The sequence below is a fragment of the Salminus brasiliensis genome, chromosome 12 (genome assembly GCF_030463535.1).
Source record: "Salminus brasiliensis chromosome 12, fSalBra1.hap2, whole genome shotgun sequence".
NCBI lineage: Eukaryota > Metazoa > Chordata > Actinopteri > Characiformes > Bryconidae > Salminus > Salminus brasiliensis.
The window spans coordinates 3,960,283-3,978,731 of NC_132889.1; the positions used below are offsets into that span (position 1 = coordinate 3,960,283).

General features: G+C 45.3%; 1 protein-coding gene across 5 annotated transcripts in view; it reads right to left on the reverse strand.

Annotated features, from left to right (window-relative positions):
- Positions 1 to 18,449, reverse strand: part of clec16a (C-type lectin domain containing 16A) — a 109,247-nt gene that overhangs the window by 46,120 nt on the left and 44,678 nt on the right. For all 5 annotated transcript variants that reach the window (XM_072694195.1, XM_072694196.1, XM_072694193.1 and 2 more), the window contains 6 exons: positions 18,195 to 18,314; positions 15,359 to 15,468; positions 14,787 to 14,831; positions 11,656 to 11,706; positions 11,275 to 11,403; positions 5,070 to 5,190 (listed from right to left, as the gene is read on the reverse strand). In XM_072694195.1, coding sequence (XP_072550296.1) covers positions 5,070 to 5,190; positions 11,275 to 11,403; positions 11,656 to 11,706; positions 14,787 to 14,831; positions 15,359 to 15,468; positions 18,195 to 18,314 — 576 coding nt within the window. The remainder of the gene's footprint in view (positions 1 to 5,069; positions 5,191 to 11,274; positions 11,404 to 11,655; positions 11,707 to 14,786; positions 14,832 to 15,358; positions 15,469 to 18,194; positions 18,315 to 18,449) is intronic.

The window sequence follows — 18,449 nt, forward strand, 5'->3', positions numbered from 1 at the left end:
CATAATAATGACATGTTTCTGAAAAAAGGGAAACAAAACAGGTCGCTTCCTCCTGCGTTTTCGTGAAAAGACAATACATTCTCTGCTCTGGTCATGAGATTTAACCTGAAACAGCGACTGGGGCAGTGACTGGGGCAGTGACTGGGGCAGTGACTGGGGCAGTGACTGGGGCAGTGACTGGGGCAGTGACCGGGGCAGTGACCGGGGCTTCATATGAGGGCTAACCTGTAACCTGCAGATACAATATGGATCACGGTACGATCACTGGTTCAAGGGTGGGTTTAGGCTTTAGGGCTGATTCAAGGGTAAAGTCAAGGTTAGGGTTAGGCTTTAGGGTTGGTTTAAGGGTAAGTTTAGGTTTTAGGGTTGGTTCAAGCTTAAGTTTAGGTTTTAGGGTTGGTTCAAGCTTAAGTTTAGGCTTTAGGGCTGATTCAAGGGTGGGTTTAGGTTTTAGGGTTGGTTCAAGCTTAAGTTTAGGCTTTAGGGCTGATTCAAGGGTGGGTTTAGGTTTTAGGGTTGGTTCAAGCTTAAGTTTAGGCTTTAGGGCTGATTCAAGGGTGGGTTTAGGTTTTAGGGTTGTTCAAGGGTAAAATAAAGGTTAGGTTTAGGCTTTAGGGTTGGTTCAAGGATGAGTTTAGGTTTTAGAGCTGATTCAAGGGTACGTTTTGGTTCAAGGGTGGGTTTAGGTTTTAGGGTTCAAGGGTGAGTTTAGGATTTAGGGTTCAAGGGTGAGTTTAGGTTTTAGGGTTGGTTGAAGGGTAAAGTCAAGGTTAGGGTTAGGCTTTAGGGTTGGTTCAAGGGTGAGTTCAGGTTTTAGAGTTGGTTCAAGGGTGAGTTCAGGTTTTAGAGCTGATTCCAGGGTAAGGTCAAAATTAAGGTTAGGTTTTAGGGCTGATTTAAGGGTAAGATCAAAATTAGGCTATGGTTAAAGTGGGACTGGGAGTGCCTCCCAGTGGCATAACAGTGGTCCCCAACGTGGACGCCGACTCGCCGACTGGCGAGTGGTACAGAGCAATCCCCCCATAGCAGACCAGTTAACACACACTTACAAGCCACCACCACCATGTCAATTTCAGTATCAGTTTCAGTGCTAAGAATGACCGAAATACCACCTGCTCTGTGGTGGTCAGTCCTGTGGGATCCTGACCATTGAAGAACAAACAGGGTGAAAGGAGGCAAACAAACAAAAGTATGCAGAGAAACAGATGGATACAGCCTGTAATTAGAGAACTGCAGAGTGCCCCTATATGGTGAGTGGAGATGATGGGACAGGTCCATTCTAAACCCTGGTTTGGAGTAAGCTAAGTGTATGGTCAGGATACTATACGTACTATAGCTGCTTAGAAATACACATATGGACGGTCTGTGTGTGTGTGTGTTAAATGCTACTAGTCTATCAGTGAGTCTCTGACACTCCGAGGGGGGGGTGGGGGGTGTGTCTTAAAGAAGTCCAATGAGTAAGAAATCACCAAATGCACAAAAGCGTCAACTTTATGCAAATTAACCTTTACAACAGTTACTCCTATCGCAGCATCAGTGTCTGTCAGTGTGTGAGTAAGTAAGCGAGTGTGTAAGAGCAAGAGAGAAAGCGTCATTTCCTCCTAAAGTCTAAAAATAGCATGGCTGACATCAGTGCCATCTGTCTGTCTGTCTGTATATGTGTGTATGTGTGTGTGTGTGTGTGTCTTTCTCTTGTACTGCCACCAAGCCTGTGGTTGCTCGGTCAGTGCAGGTACAGAGCCGTTTCCATCTTTCTCATTTTTCCATCCACTCATCGTCGACCCATTCCTGGATGTTCTTTTGGTGGGCATACCACAGCAGCCCCCTCACCAAGAACAAAAAAAACAAACAAACAGACAGACAGACTACCAGCAGACCCTACTGAAGTGGTGAGGAGCAATCATTACGAGATATGGCCCACAGTTCACTCAGATACTTTCCAGATATGGAAATTTAAGACTATGTCTTCTGCGCTCACAATTCCAGTTTCCGATGCCCTCAATAAAATGCCACCCAAAGCCCAAAAAGGGCAACTGAAATACGAGGTTCGCGTGCATACCCACGCCTACGCGAAACCCAGCTGATGTTTTTATTAGCGGTTACGGGCTATTTACCTCAAATAATGCTGCCTTCCTAGACGGTATGCAAACATTTGCTAGTTGTGAGCCACAGCAGCACTTTTCACACTGCTCACAATGTGAGTGGAAGATGATCTGATCTCCACCTCGAGAGATCTGAGCTCCCTGCTAACTTGTGCCAAGGTCTCAAACCTTGAGAAGCTCTGGAAGGCTCTGGCTCGTTCAGTAATCCTCAGGCTGGGCCCCGGGTGGTCACTATGATCAGAGGATGGCTGGTTCGAATCCCGGTCATGCTGCTTGCCATCGGCAGCCGAGGCCCAGGGTGAGCACAATTGGCCTTGCTCTCTCTCCAGGGTGGGTAGATGGTGTTGTGCCACCACTCCCACCACTTCGCTCAGCTGCGGTTCTGGTTATTCTTAGCAGGATATGCGACGTTGGTTGCCCAGCAATGTTGCTTTGGCGGCAGCGATCCAAATTGGGGGGGAAATGGGCTGTGTCCCAATTGTGTACTACACCCTAATACCCTATATCGTGTGTGTGTGTGTATATATGTATATATACACTAATCTTAACAGTGTGAGTTTAGCAGGTTAGCCCCCAAACCATTAACACAGCAACCAGCTGTGTTTTATACTAACAGGAAGTAATGACGTGTTGCTGTGCCAACATACAGTACGTCACTGTATCCCACATCGCATTGCATTGTGGGAAAACATTGTGCCCAGTACCCAAAACTCCAGCAGCACCAGCACCATGTAAGTCAGATTTACTGCACTGCTGAGAACGACTGCCCCACCAACCAAACACTACCGGCTCCTGTGGTGGTCAGTCCTGTGGGGTCCTGACCATTGAAGAACAAACAGGGTGAAAGGGATGAGGCTGTGATATGACTGTTGTGAGATGTTGGAAATCAGGTCATCTTCTACTCAGCTGGCTTTCTACTCAGATTTCTTAACCGGGGTATCCAAACTTTTGCATATGATTGTATATGAGCTTTTATTGGTGCAAAAAAACGTAAGAAGCAGCCAAACGCCCGACACCGAACATGCCTTTGCTGATGGACTGCATCTGCAGTGTGTATGGTGGGGGAAACCTGTGGCAATCGATGGCAAATCCAGCAGCTGATGCTGAAGCTTAGGGCTGAATTCTCCGAGACGCTCATCCAGACCAAATCAGCACGCACACACTCTCGCAGCGTCCGCCCTTCATTTAACCGTCGAGTGCGCAAACAGCTGTAAAGCAGGAAGATACAGTAGGCAGCAGCAGCAGCAGCAAAGCAGAGCAAAGCAAAGCAACACCGCATCTCCTCCCACTGGCTCACACATCCAGACTCTGCTCGACCCACTCTCAAAGGCAGCGTGTGTAGGTGCTGCCTGAACACCCTTACTGTCAGACATGAGACAGTCTACTGGAAAGGGCTTGGCGCTGCTGCTGCCCACGATAGCGTGTGCTGTGCTAGCGTTAGAGCCGGCTAACTCCACCGAGCCCCTCGCTGGAGGAAGGAGTGAGTCATTTCTCCTGCATGCCACCACCCCCTCTTACCTGTAAGAGTGAGAGTTGAGTTAAGGGGGCTGAGAGGGGGGGCTCTTGCACCTGGACGGCTGAGAGGAAGTTGGGAGAGTTGGGCGCGAGGTGAAAAGCTACGGGGAACTTGTGGTGTTACACACGAATGGATCGACGAACCCACAGAGTTTAGTTAGAAAATATGAATGCTTTAGGAGTGTAGTGTAGTAGCATGTGTGTGTGTGTGTGTGTGTGTGTGTGTGTGTTAGGGGGGAGGTGAGAGTGACTGTAGTTTGCAGTGTGTCAGAAGTGTTGAGACGAAGTGTTAGACTAAGGCAGGAAAGAAAGCTTCACTGATTGTAAAAAGCAGCTGGTGTCATAAAGGTGACGTAAATGGACAAAAGTATTGGGACACCTGTTAATTTATTTAGTTTCTTCTGTAATCATCCTGCTTTTGTTGGAGTACCTGTTGGAATTGGAGTCTCTACTGACTAAGAAAGACAAGACAAGGCTTTCTACTAGATTTTGGAGGAGCATTGCTGTGAGGATATGATTGCATTCAGTGACAAGAGCGTTAGTGAGCTCAGGATGTTGCTGATGCTGATCACCACCCCACCTCATCATCCCCAACGCATCCTAAAAGTATTGGATGAAGCACCAACATCATCATTCCAGAGAACACAGTTCTTCCACTAGAGGGGCTTTATACCCCTCTAGCCCACACCTGGCATTATTAGGCAGCATAGTGCCAATAGGTTCATCTAGTTGATCTGCTCCAGAGAGTCCTATTCCATTGGCAGTACTTCTCTACACGGACTAGACATGCTATATGCGTGTGTGTCCATTTGTACATGTGTCAGCACTGGGTACTACATGAAGTAGCATTGCATTCAATGCATTCATTAGAAGGGGTGTCCATAAACCTTTGGACATATGGTGTATGTTGTAATTAGCACAGCATATTAAACCGTGAAGTCGAGGTCATCTAAGCTACGACCCATTATCATTTTTATCTCCTTACCTATTAACGTCATTAAGAAATGGCGGTTAACAGGAGCGGTGGAGGACAAGATGAGCTCTGAAAAATCAAGACTTCAATCAAGACCCAAAAACTTCCAAGAGAACTGCTTGTAGGATCGCTAGGACAGCAAATTAGAGCCCCTGTTTTACTGTGAAAGCCCTTCAGGGACATTGAGCCTGGAGACTGGAGTGCACAAATGTGGGCTTCATGGAAGAGTCATCAGAAGATACTCCTTTCAAAAGAACATCTAAGCAAGTCTGGTGCATCAAAGATATATTTGGAGAATTTCATGAAAAGAACACCTCTCCAACTGTTAAGCACAGGCTTTGGGGTTGTGCTGCAGCCAGTGGCATGGGGCACATTTCATAGGCTGAGAGAAATGGATTCAGTTAAACAGCAGCAAATTCTAGAAGCAAGCATCTCACCATCTGCTTCTGTGGAAGCACAAACATTGGAAGCAGACTTACTTAGGTCCAGGACATCGTCGGTTTTAATGAGGTCCTCTGGGCGCGTCAAGGGAAGCTGGGTCTCTGGTTCTCCCTGAAGCTGCAAAGAGAGCGCCCGGAGCATGAAGAACACTCGGATAGCCTGTTGAGGAAGCAAACACACAAATACACACTTACTGTATTATGAAAACCTGGATTATGCCCCACTTTACACTGGATTTGAGGCCGATTCAGGCACATTTAACGCTTGATCCAGTTCTGATCCTTTGTATTTACAACTTTGTTCTAGCAGAGCGCCCTCTGGTGTCCTCTAGGAGCAATTAACAGACATTATTCACAGCCCACAGCAGTGAGGAACGTTCTCAGAAGGTAACTGACCAGTATAGGATCTGCAGTGTGGAACTGTGTCGTAATTTTGTTGTAATTGTTGAAATGTTGTTGCAATTTTTCCATTATTTTGACTACTGAAAGATGTCCAACGACAATCTGAAGGAAAATATATTAATAATTTCAGTTTCCAGTTGTTTGATCTCTCCTTAGAAATCGGAGCCTGATCCTGTATGACTGGAAATAACTGTCAGGAGGCTTTTCCAAGATGTCTGCCCAATGGGCAGACTAGCCGATGAGGACACTGTTCTTGCAGAGCGCCCTCTGGTGTCCTCTAGGAGCTATTAACAGACATTATTCACAGCCTGCAGCAGTGAGGAACGTTCTCAGAAGGTAACTGACCATGACCAGTATAGTCACTAGTCTGCAGTGTGGAACTGTGTTGTAATTTTGTTGTAATTGTTGAAATGTTGTTGCAATTTTTCCATTATTTTGAATCTTGAAAGATGGCCGATGACATTCTGAAGGATAATATATTAATAAATTCAGTTACTAGTTGTTTGGTCTCTCCTTAGAAATCAGAGCCTGGTACTGTATGACTGGAAATAACTGCCAGGCGGCTTTTCCAAGATGAGGACTTTGTTCTTGCAGAGCCCCCTGTGGTCTCCTCTAGGAGCTATTACCAGACATTATTCACAGCCCGCAGCAGTGAGGAACGTTCTCAGATGGTCACTGACCTGTATGGGGTCATATAAGTACTTTACAGTGGAACTTAAAAACAAACCCATCCTATGGTTCTATTGTTAGGACTGCATTTGAGATGCAATTTTTCGCGTCACTTGACAGCCTTCAGTCAGAACCCAAAAGATATCCCTGTATGCAAGCATTTACACGGCTGAAAAGCATTGAAAATATTATTTTCTAGATATTATATTTTAAGATAATTCTTTATTAGTCCCACAGTGGGGAAATTCTCAGTGTCACAGCAGAAAGGGATAGCAAGACACTCAGATGCAAAAACGTAGATAAATTACCACTATTAACACAAAATAAATGATAGAAGTAAAAAGCAATAACAGTATTATTTACAGGCAATTGCAAATGACTCTTAATTGCACATGTAAGGGGGGTATAATTTATAATATTTTTTATAATATTACTATAAATAATACAAAAAAAATAAATAAATATATAGGTAACTTTGCAAAAGTAGGCTAGAGCTTGCTTTGCCGTTCAGTGGGTTTGTAAGCCTTGCAGTACATTAAGACATTTGTTTACAGCGACACACATGTTGACATGCTCTGGTTAGAGCTGAATGTTCATTCTGGTGACCACAAACCTTCTGTGGAAAAAGCTTACTCTGCTGGCACGGACAGAGCAGGGAGGCTTTCCAAACCTACTATGGTATTTTATCAGGCCTATATACTGACTATGTATGAGAGACATGAAGTAACCTGTTTTCCGGCCCCTTTTTGTTCCAACCAGTTCAGGAAAACCATGCTGGGACTGGAATGGAAGAATGGAAATGGTAAAATATTGGTTCTGCTTGGAGGCATGTGATTATCTATTTCAGGTTTTTTCAGCTAAAGCAGATCAAAATAGCACTACACCTTAATCTTTTTAAGAAGTTCATTAAATTGGTCAAGATCATTTTGTACCAGTCATAATAAAGCACCCTCAGCATCTTTCTTCTTTTTTTTAATTTTTTTTAAGAAAATTATTTCCTGTAATTTTATCAAATTATAATGTAATCATCATCATCATCATCATCAAAATGTCATTGAGGTACTATATTATGTTGTTATTTCAAATAAAGCCAATTTTTCCATTAGATAGACTCTTTAAAGATGGCAGATGACTGGTGACAATATGAAACAGATGTCATAAAGGTGAAAGTACATGGACAAAAGTATTGGGACACCAGCTAACCAACTTATTGTTTCTTCAGCAATCTCAGTGGTGGCTCAGCGGTTAGAGCGCAGGGCTATTGATAACAGGGTTGTGCTGCTCTTGTTGGGCCCTTGAGCAAGGCCTTTACCCTCTCTGCTCCCCGGGCACTGGAGTTGGCTGCCCACCGTTCTGGGTGTGTGTGTACTCACTGCCCCTAGTTCACTAGTGTGTGTGTGTGTGTGTTCACTACCACAGATGGGCTAAATGCAGAGGACACATGTCACTGTACATAGTACCTTTACCTATGCTGGTATACTGTACTGGCTATACTGGAATACTGTACTGGGTATTGTATGCTGCTACCCAGTACAGTATACCAGCTGCCAGTTATATGTATTTTCACATGGGTTTCCCTCAATGATTGAGACAGATTGAGGTTCGATCTTCCTCCTGCCTCCTAGGACAGTACGTATGTCGTTCTAGACGAGAGCATCTGCAAAGACCATAAAGGTGACGTACTTGGCAAAAGTATTGGGACACCAGCTAACCAATTTATTGTTTCTTCAGTAATAATCCCGCTTTTGTTGGAGTACCTGTTGGAGTTGGATTCTCTACTGTCCAAGGAAGACAATACAAGGCTTTCTACAAGATTTTGGAGGAGCATTGCTGTGAGGATCTGATTGCACTCAGTGACGAGAGCGTTAATGAGGTCAGGATGTTGGATGCTGATCACCACCCCACCTCCTCGCTGATCATCCCCAACTCATCCCAAAAGTACTGGATGCAGCACCATTATCATCATTCCAGAGAACACAGTTCTTCCACTAGAGGGGAACTTTACAGTATACCCCTCTAGCCCACACCTGGCATTATTAGGCAGCATGGTGCCAAGAGGTTCATCCAGTTCATCTTCCTCCTGCCTCCTAGGACGTACAGTACGTCGCTCTAGACAAGAGCATCTGCAAAGATCTGCACCGTCCAGATTTCTACATACAGCTCAAGCCTCTACCAAAGACGCCTGAGGAGGCCTTTTGTTTTAGGCGTAGTCCCTGCCCCGTCTCTGTTTAACCTGCATGTCCATCTCGTCCTCCCCAGATCTTTGTTTGAGTGAGCGAATGTGCGTATAATTAAGCATGAAATAAATAAACAAACCTGTCTAAGGAGACCAAATTACAAAGGGAACCTGCTACAGAAACACAAGTGTAAACACACACACCAAAAAAAAAAAAACCCTGCATGACGTATGACGCATTCCAAAAGGCCCTCATACAACAAGGTCAGTGAGCAAGACCAGCAGTGCCAGTGCCATGAAGTGCATTCAAGGCAAATACGCAGGCTAATAGTACCACAATAACACTTTCCTGCTAAGTTCTGCAGAAGGAAACTGTAGGAGTCTTCAGAACAGGCTGAATCTTGTTTGTAAGTGGTAGAACGCTGCAGCAGACTGGGGTGATTAAAAAGGGGGCTTTCAAGGAACTTAAAACCTTTGGAAGAACTTGAAGGCACCTTCAGTTCTTAGATTTCTGAATCAATGTGCCAGAAGTGAGTCAAGTCCAGTGAAGTCCTGTTTTTTTGGGCTTTCCAAGACTGATCTCACCAAAACGTTTTCACAGAGTCTTTCACTGAAGCCCCCAGAACTTGAGCCCCCAAGCTGGTCAAGCTACATAATGGTGTTCACAGTTTCCATTAAAAGTAAAGGGGAATTTTTCTTTGACAAAGCCAAAAAAAAGTGTCTCAAAGTGATGCACAAAACCTAGCACTGGCGTGAAACTCCCTTGTGTTCTCACTAGAGTCTGATTTACAGTCTTGTAGCTCACCCCCAAACCACCCCACCCCACCCCTGAGGTTGACTTATGACTTTGCGTGGGCTTATGTAGTAAAAAACAGTCATAATTCAGATTTCACCAGACCATTCAATAGGATTTCGAATTAAACAGGCTATTTTTGGCTAAGTTTCTGTGCCTTTATGTAAATGAACTCCGTTCTGATTGGCTGGCCCAGCTAAAACACATCTTCTTCAATCTTTTACACCACCTCTACACTAGTGTTTAGTCCATATGGTGAGGCACTGCTTACCTGGGGAACTACATGAACTGTAAGGTAAATTGGAGCATATAGGAAAAGTGGGAGGGAACAAATTGTCCAAATGAAGCAAAAATCGATAGACAAATACAGTCCTAATACAGTATGGACACTTCTGTTGGAGTAACTGTATCTACTGTCCAGGGAAGAAGGCTTTCCACTGGACTGTGGAGGAGCATTGCTGTGAGGATTTGAGCATTAGTGAGGTCAGGATGTTGGATGATCCCACCTCATCCCAACAGAACTGAATGGAGCACCATTAACATCATTCCAGAGAACACCGTTCTTCCACCGCTCCACAGCTCAATGCAGGAGGCATTATACCCCTGCAGCCCATGCTGGGTTTTATTAGGCATTAGAAGAAAGTCCTACTCTACTGGCACTCTACTTCCTCTCTACAGGGGCTACACAAGCTGTACGCATGCACATGCACATGGGGTGCAACTTCACGTAGCTGAATGCATCCATTAGAAGGGGTATGTCATGAGTGTATGTCAATAAGGTCGAATCTAAGCACATAGTCGGGTATGTGACCAAAGTGGACTGATCTTTATTGGCTTAGGTAATATGGAGCTCGTTTTTGATTTGAGGGGAAGAGGTATTTGAAAATGACCTGCAGCAAGTGGATCCCCACGAGCTGATGGATGAAAATCTTATTAAGCTCATATTTCTAAAACTGTGCTCAATGTCACCAAACCGGAATCGTTGCTCACATTATTTAAAAAAAAAGGGGGAGGATGTTTTGGTTTTGCTGAGCCGTGTTGTGTCACAACTTCCATTCTAGTGAATCAGGCGCTCACGGTGGGTTTTGGAAATTCAGGTGGTGAAGTCGACCGTGATCAGGAGTGGCACCGAAACAAGCAGGATGGAGATGGAGAGGATGGAGATGGAGATGGAGATGGAGAGGATGTCTTTTCGTGGCAGGTAGCAGGTCAGAGACGCCAGGAAGTACGAACAGTGGCCCACCTAATGATGGCTGAAATCTCCAGGTCACCCCGACGACGTCCACCTCCACCATACATCTGGGAGCGCAAACACATGGCCATTTTCAGACCAGCTTTGGGTTCACCTTTTTTTTTTGACCGGACCATTGGTAGGGCCAGGCGGTTTTCCAGGCACCAGCCACCCGTGCCAGCTGATAAGAAAATCATGTGACTCACGGCGTGACATCGTAGTCATCGTTTATTCAAAACTCCATCACTTCCATCACTGTTTTCCTGCATTTCGGCTTCAGCGATATTCTAACTTCTCCACCTTCTTTTTAAAAGATTTTAAAAAAATTATAAAAGAACCTATTCTAGAAGTACTATTAAAGGTCTAAAGATCCTTCCCTTGATTCTGCACACTGTCCACAATCTCCCGATGTCAAACATGGGGCCCTTACTCACCATCCGTTCTTACGAAGAAATTTTTTCTCACAACCTCCTTTTCATCTCAAAGATAGTGAACTAGGGGCAGTGAGAACATACCCCCCAGAGCAGTGGGCAGCCAACTCCAGTGCCTGGGGAGCAGAGAAGGTGAAAGACCCGACAAGGGTATTGCTTGCCGAGCCGGGGTATCAAACCCACAACCTTGTCTTCAATAGCCCGGAGCTCTAACCGCTGAGCCACCACTGCCCAAGGGCCTTGCTGAAAGGCCCAACAATGGCAGCCCACAACCCTGTCATCAATAATCCAGTGCCCTATCCACTGCCCCAAAAGGAAGGCTGTTTGTGTCCAGTTGAAGTGGGGACCTTTCCCGTGTGAGGTGAACCTCGTGTCCCAGACCACCTCCCGGAGAGGTTTGAGTGACGGGATTTGGGAAGTGACCGGATGTAAACAGCGCCTTTGAAGCACCTTTATTGTTGAGTAGCGTAGCATTGACCAGCATGCTGGTTCCTTTATCAGGATCTCGGCCATGAAGAAGTGCATGCATTAGCACTGCTTACCCGACGCGTCTTCTCCACGTCCCCGCAGGGCAGTCTCTTGACGAAGTCGATGCCGGTGAGCGGCGTTCCAGTAGGGGGAAGCAGAATGGATGCATCCATCATTAGGTACTCCACATTCAGAGGCTTGCTCTAAACACAGCAAACCACAGAGGCATCTCCATTACAGTGGGAATAAACTACAGCGTTTTAAAGGAACATAAAAACAGACGAGACTTTAGAATTTAGAAAAATGTGTTTCAGTAAACAGCTATTTCTGCTATCTAACAGCTATCTGATGTTTACAGCACAAATACACAGTCATGGGTGGTTTGCTTAATCATCAACTTGGGGCTAAACAGAAAACAATGACTCCTAGCAAATTTGAGAGTGCAGTGGACTCACAGTCATGCTCCTGTACTCGTCTTCAAACATGTCCAGGAAAATCTCTTCCCCCTGTGGGAGCAACACATTTCCAGAGAACAATCACGTCAACGGGGCGACCCGACAAATCCAAACAGAGAGAAGTGCAGGCTGTCCCAGGCTCCTTTTGAAGCCGAAGAGCACAACAGTCAACAGCTCCAAATATTTACTCTGCGTATGGACGTGATATATGCAAACACTCTGTATACATATGCTGTACACGGTGCCACCCGAAGCTCAGGCACGCCTACACGTCTCAAAAGTGTAGGGGTTTCAGGCGGTTCTATGGGAGATACCATGGAAGAATCACTTTTTGCTTGGTTCCATAAGACTCCAGGATTGTAGCAGAGATGTGATGGAGTGCAGAACCTTTTAAAGGGCTTAAGAACCTTCACTTGATTCTTTTTTGAAAGGTTCTTCACTGATTTATAAAGTTCTCTTTTGCAAACCGTGGTTCTTCTCAGGCATTACTCAAAGAACCATCTGAGGTCAGGTATAAACCCAGATCAGGATCAAGAACCAGGTTGCTTTGGACTTCATAATGTAGGTGTTTCAGGCGGGTCTATGGGTGATACCATAGAGGAACCACTTTTTGATTCTTTTTTTAAAGGTCCCAAGCTTCTGGATTCTGGGTGTGAAGAAGCTAATCAGGATCACAGCCCAGGCTACTTTGGTTCCATGGCTGAATAGAGATGTGTGGTAGTGCAGAACATTTTAAAGGGCTTAAGAACCTTCACTCGATTCTTTTTTGAAAGGTTCTTCACTAATTTATAAAGTTCTCTTTTGCAAACCGTGGTTTTCTCTGGCACCACTCAAAGATCCATCTGAGGTCAGGTATAAACCCACATTAGGATCAAGAACCAGGCTGCTTTGGGCTTCATAATGTAGGTGTTTCAGGCGGTTCTATGGGTGATACCATAGAGGAACCACTTTTTGCTTGGTTTCATAAGGGTTCAGGCTTGTAGCAGAGATGTGAGGGAGTGTTGAGAACATTTTAAAGGTCTTAAGAAACTTCACTCGATTGGCTGTACCAAATTGGAAGAGGAACATCTCTATTACAACCATGCTTCTTTATGAACCCAAAAGTGGTGGTATGGACCCATCTGAAGCACCTTTATTTTTAAGGGTCTCTGCATGGAAGACTTTTCCTTATCAGTACTACAGTGCATATTTCAGATCAGACCAAGATATAAACGCAAGAAATAACACCCAGGAATTTCTCAGCCAGCCAAAAATATCTTTAAAGCCATCTCTGATTAGTTTTGCAGCTTTGCACATTATTGGCGTTCACCCAAGCAGCTTCTTGAGGAGCCTCCTGGGACGCTTCTCCAACCGGCCTGAAAGACAATCCAAATCTGCTCTCACTGCTTTGGCTCCTGGATGCACTGAATGTTTTTAAAAAGGTTCTTAGGCCTCAGACATTAGCCTTCAGAAAGCCTCATGTTTTTACTGTAGAAACTCCAGATCACATTAGAACAGATGCAGGTCTGGCTCCATGGACCCGCTGTCGCTGGTTCACCGGATGTCCTTTCTTGGACCAAATTCGGAAGTTACTGACCACTGCATACTAGGGACACCTCACGAGACCTGCCTGGTGTAATGGAGATGTTCAGACCCAGTCAGACCCACTCTGTGACTGTGCATTGAAGGAGACGTGTGTTGGTCCGCCCTCAGTAGAGTATGTATGGGTTGGGTAAGTGGCGGTCCAAATTGGTTTGTATGGTTTGTATATACTAAATGAGCTGTCTTCTGATTGGTTGCCTGTGTTAATCCTCATTCAAAAGGCAGTCTGGGCTGAAACGCTTCTCATAATGTGGGCGGAGCTAAACTGCTGTAGACTGGATTGGTGAATATATGTATACGTGTTTGCTTTCATGACAACGGCTTGCGACTTAGTTTCCAAACATAAATTTGGCATGAAGCCTTTAGAAGTTTCTCCTGGGCTCTTGGACCGTCAACCCGACAACTCTGGCAGCCTCCCATTGGCTCCAGATTCCTGCTTTGGAATGTAGCCAATGGCAGTTCTGCAAGCTCTTGAAAGCAACAGGAAAGTGAAAGCCCCTGAAGGCTCCAGAGAGGAATTCTTCAGCGAGAGAAAAGCAGACACACAAAGCTGATAGCATGCGGAAAGTGAAACGAAAAACTGTTCAGCAACGGACGATTTCAAGAAGGGCTTGGTTTATAGTAAATGACTATGTTGTTGGTTATATAGGACAGGTGATTTAATATTTATAAATAATATATAAATAAATATTGGACAGAGCATCATCACCATCCTTCCAGAGAACACAGTTCTTCCACTGCTCCACAGCTCAATGCTGCTCGGGGGCTTTATAATACCCCTTTAGGCCACGCCTGGCATTAATAGGCATATTGCCAATAGGTTCATGATGTTTATCTGCTCCAGAGAGTCCTATTGTTCTATTGTCCTGTTCTTTTCTACAGGGACTAGACATGCTCTGTGTGTGTGTGTGTGTGTGTATGTATGTGCATTTACATGACTGTGTCAGCAGGTTGAATGCATTCGTTAGAAGGAGTGTCCACAAACATTTGGACATGTAATGTATCTCTATGCAGCAGAGAGAAGAATGGGGGGGGGGGAGAAGAAAAGAAAAGAAAAGGAGGTGGAGGCAGAGAAACCAGAGGTAGAGCAGTTCTCTCTCTAGAGCCACAGGCAACCACAATGTGGGAAAAGGCCGACGCAGCCGCGCTAATGCGCAACACGATCAAACGTTCGGGTAACTTGTGGGAACGTGCCTGGCTGTCACAGGCGACTATGACTAATGTGTGTGTCTGTGTGTGTCTGTGTGTTTCCTTTTCGCCAATTGATCTCGCATTGCAATTGTTTCGCAGAATCCCAGCCACAGGCTCTGCCTGTCCGACATGTTTGGACGCCGTGCCGCCGGGAGTTTCCCTGACTGGGAGTCAGAAGAATACCGACCCGAGCTGTCAATGTCAGACTCGTCGTAATTAGAGGAAACGAATTACCAGTGAAGAGACTTTTTTGGGGTGGGAGGAAACTACTTGATTAGTGGTTCGGCAGGACACACAGCGAGATGAAACGGCCAACCGCGTTACGAGAAACGCGCAGCTGCTGAGAATGGAGAACTTGCCTTGTAAAACCGCCGCAGAAGGTGAAGACTCTCCTCTCTAGCGCCCTGTCGAGAAAGAGAGAGAGAGAGACACACAATGACAATGAATGTGAAGGAAGATTTAATAAGTAAATACATATATAAATCAAGAAATACCCTACACTTCCTTAAAGGATTTTACAGGAAGAACAGAAACTTCCTGTAAATGGGTTTGGTGTCAAACCAGTAAAAGTAAAAGTAAAACACAAAGGAACGGCGCAGAGGAAACAAACAGGAGGGAAAAACCACCACCAAGTCCAGTCCCACCATAATGCAACTCACATTGAGCAATCCTTACCGTAACCCATGCATAAGGCAACCGTGACTAACACCTGTGTGCATAATCATGATATTTAGCTGGATATGAGCAATATCAGTGGCCTTGAAGATTTATTTAGAAACTTAAGTCCAGTGTCCACTGTTGCCCAAGAGACTCTCCAAGCAGCTTCCTGTTTGGATAAGGGTGATGGTAAGGATGTAGGGATGTAGGAGTCTTGTGTGAGGAGGGTTTTTGTGTACTGGAGGAGAAGGCATAGTCACAGGCAGCTGCCTACCTCCAGACAGGCCAAGTGGACGTCCTTGATGATGCACTGGGCATTGGACAGGACCGACTGCTTGAGCAGAAGACAGCACAGCTCGAGAGTAGCCAGCCGGACTCTTCCGTCTGGAAGGAGAAAAGAAAGAAAGCACATAATTAATTAATCAATTAATCAATCAAGTAATCAGTGACTGCTTGAAGCCTGGAACCCACAATTCATGAACCCATGAACATCACCAAATGCTAAGTTGCATCCCCTGAGCTGCTTTGCCAGGTCTTCAGTTGCTGCTTGTTTGAGGGTCTTTCTGCTTCAGTAAGTGAGAAGCTTGCTCAGTTGGGTTTAGGTCATGCCACGTCTTTGCCTACAGAAGCTCGTCTGCCCAAATCCTCTGTACTGTGAGGTGCTGTCCTATCAGCTGAGTAGAAGGTGGAGCTCTATACACTTCAGAATTCCCCATGCTACGTCTGTCAGCGCTCAACTCATCGACAAACACCACTGACCCATTTCCATTAGCAGCTGTCCTCGCTAACAGCAAAACAGTGCCTCCACCATGTTTGACAGATGATGTGGTTTTGCTTTGCATGATGAACCCTCCTTCCCTTCTAGATCTAATCAGGCTTTTTGAGAGGTTTCGAGCAGTCTAATCTGACCTTTCTGCTCCTGAGGGTTGTCGGTGGTTTCCATCTTGAGGTAACCCCTCTGAATTTAAGTTCATGAAGGTGTCTCTTGATTGTAGATGTTGACAGGGATACGTCTACCTCCGCTAGAGTGTTCTAGACGCTAGGGGTGTATATTAAAGTCACAGTTCGGTTTGCACCACGGGGTTTGGACCTTAAGGTTTGGTACAATGGAAAAACAAACAAAAGTTTCAGTTTGTTCCATCTAGTGCTGTATAGCGCCCCCCTGAGGCATTAATACAGCCTGTAGTGGTTAATTAGTAGTTAATTAAGCAGGAAAGTGCATACGTTAGCATGTTTAATGTGTTTCCAAAAACACACACCCCCCTAAAAACACACATCCAGAGTTACGAGGCTGTGGAGATGCCTTTTGCCATCCATTCGCCATGGATTCGAGTGTCCGTCTAGAAACTAATGTCTAATGGACACTCAGAAACTTGACTTCTCCTCTCGCTGTTTATAAACTATTTCACTCAGCCATTCCATGGCTTTCGTGAAGCTGAGACTCTGGTGAACACATTTCAGGCTCCAAAACAGTTCATCCACCTGAGTAAAGGTGTGTTTTCACAGAAAATATGAAGACCTTAAAAATTTTAGGCTTTCCAGGTTTAGGGGCGGAGTATCTCTTCAGTCAGTGCTCTATGGGGTCACATGGGGTCTCACTATAGAGAGAGCTGAGACTGTGATGAACAGTTTGATATAAAACATGTGGGCGTTATCTTATAGGCAAGCGTCTATGAAAGCACATTTGAGAAGATATGCAAAAATCAAGGAAATGCCCTTATAGACTCCATAGGGTTAAAGCACTCGGCTTGACTTGACCTGCCATCCCTCAACATCCACAGAAGCGTCCAGGCTTTCTTCTGTCCTGCATTGAAGTGGTGGAACGAGCTTCCCCTGGGTGTCCGAACAGCAGAGTCCAACGCTCGCTGTCTTCAAACCCAGACTGAAGACCCTCCTCTTCTGAGAGTACTTGGGCGAATAGCAGAGTATTATGGTCTCCTTACTGACTTGTGTTTAGTCGAGTCTAAACTTAGAGGATCTTTGAATTATTAGTCTATTCTAACTAGCTGAGGTTTTTCTTGGGTAAATAGCAAAGCACTTTGTAAGTCGCTCTGGATAAGAGCATCTGCTAAATGCCGTAAATGTAAATGTAAAGCACTCGCCTCGTTTTTTGAAATCCATGGAGGTGATGTACAGAGGGGCAATTACACCGCAATCTTCATACTAGTGAGAAGAAAAACCCAGATATGTTTCCCCTAACCCCCAATCCTGCAAAGGTGGTGCAGTAAAACCCACTGTTTACTCATTATTATTATTCATAGCAACGTCCATTTTTACTCCCACCTGATATGGGAAAGTAAATATGTACCTGACCACAGGCTAGGAAATACAACAGCAAGGTTCACTGGAAGGGATGGTTTAGTAAAAGCATCTTAAAAGAGGGAAGTGGTGTGCTGTAACCGCTGTTGCGGCACCAACATGTATTGTTTTCCAACAAAGGCAGTGACAATACCCTCACCGCGTTCGTTACTCCTGTTATACAGCAGTACAACAGACACTGTGCCGGCTACATCTCCTGCTTAAATGAGCTCTGGGTCGCATTTGGGTTTGTTGGAGCAGGCAATCTGGCAAAATCCCAACCACCCATGTCCAGAAACCAGTCTGCTATGATGTACACTTCACTGTCCATCATATCAGCTCCACTGACCATATAGGAGCACTGTGTAGTTCTACAGTTCCAGGCTGTATCCATCTGTTTCTCTGCAGACTCTGTGTGTTAGCCTCATTTCACCCTGTTTGTTCTTCAATGCTCAGGACCTCACAGGACTGACCACACAGAGCAGACTGTAGTATTTGGGTGGTGGGTCGGTCATTCCCAGCACTGCAGTTTTTAGTCCTAAGACTTCCCATCTGCTTTTTTCGAACCCCCAAAGATAAACACGGACCTACTGGCACCATGTCTAATCCCAGGCGTGGGCTAGACGGGTATAATGCCCCCCAGTATTGAGCTGTGGAGCAGTGGAACTGGGATGTTCTCTGGAATGATGGTTGGTGCTCCCATCCAGTACTTTTAGGATGAGTTTGGGAGTTAGGGATGAGGTGGGGTGGTGATGGCCAGCGTTCTGGACTCAGTAATGCTCTTGTCAATGCTGAATGCAAGGTGCAGGTACCTGGCTGAGCAGCTTGGTTCATGATCCTGATCAGCCTCTCCACCAGGACTTGGCTATAGCTACTCCTCTCCTGACCTGGTACAGGCAACTGGATCTTCTCCAGCAGCTCTGGGTTTATACCTGCGTTTACACACACACAGTTCAGTTTCAGATTCGCACATTAAATTCATATGGTTTGTTATATTTTTTTTCATTACTGTCATGATTCATCATAATACATCAGTTCCACAGGCCCTATAATAGACCCCTGTGGGA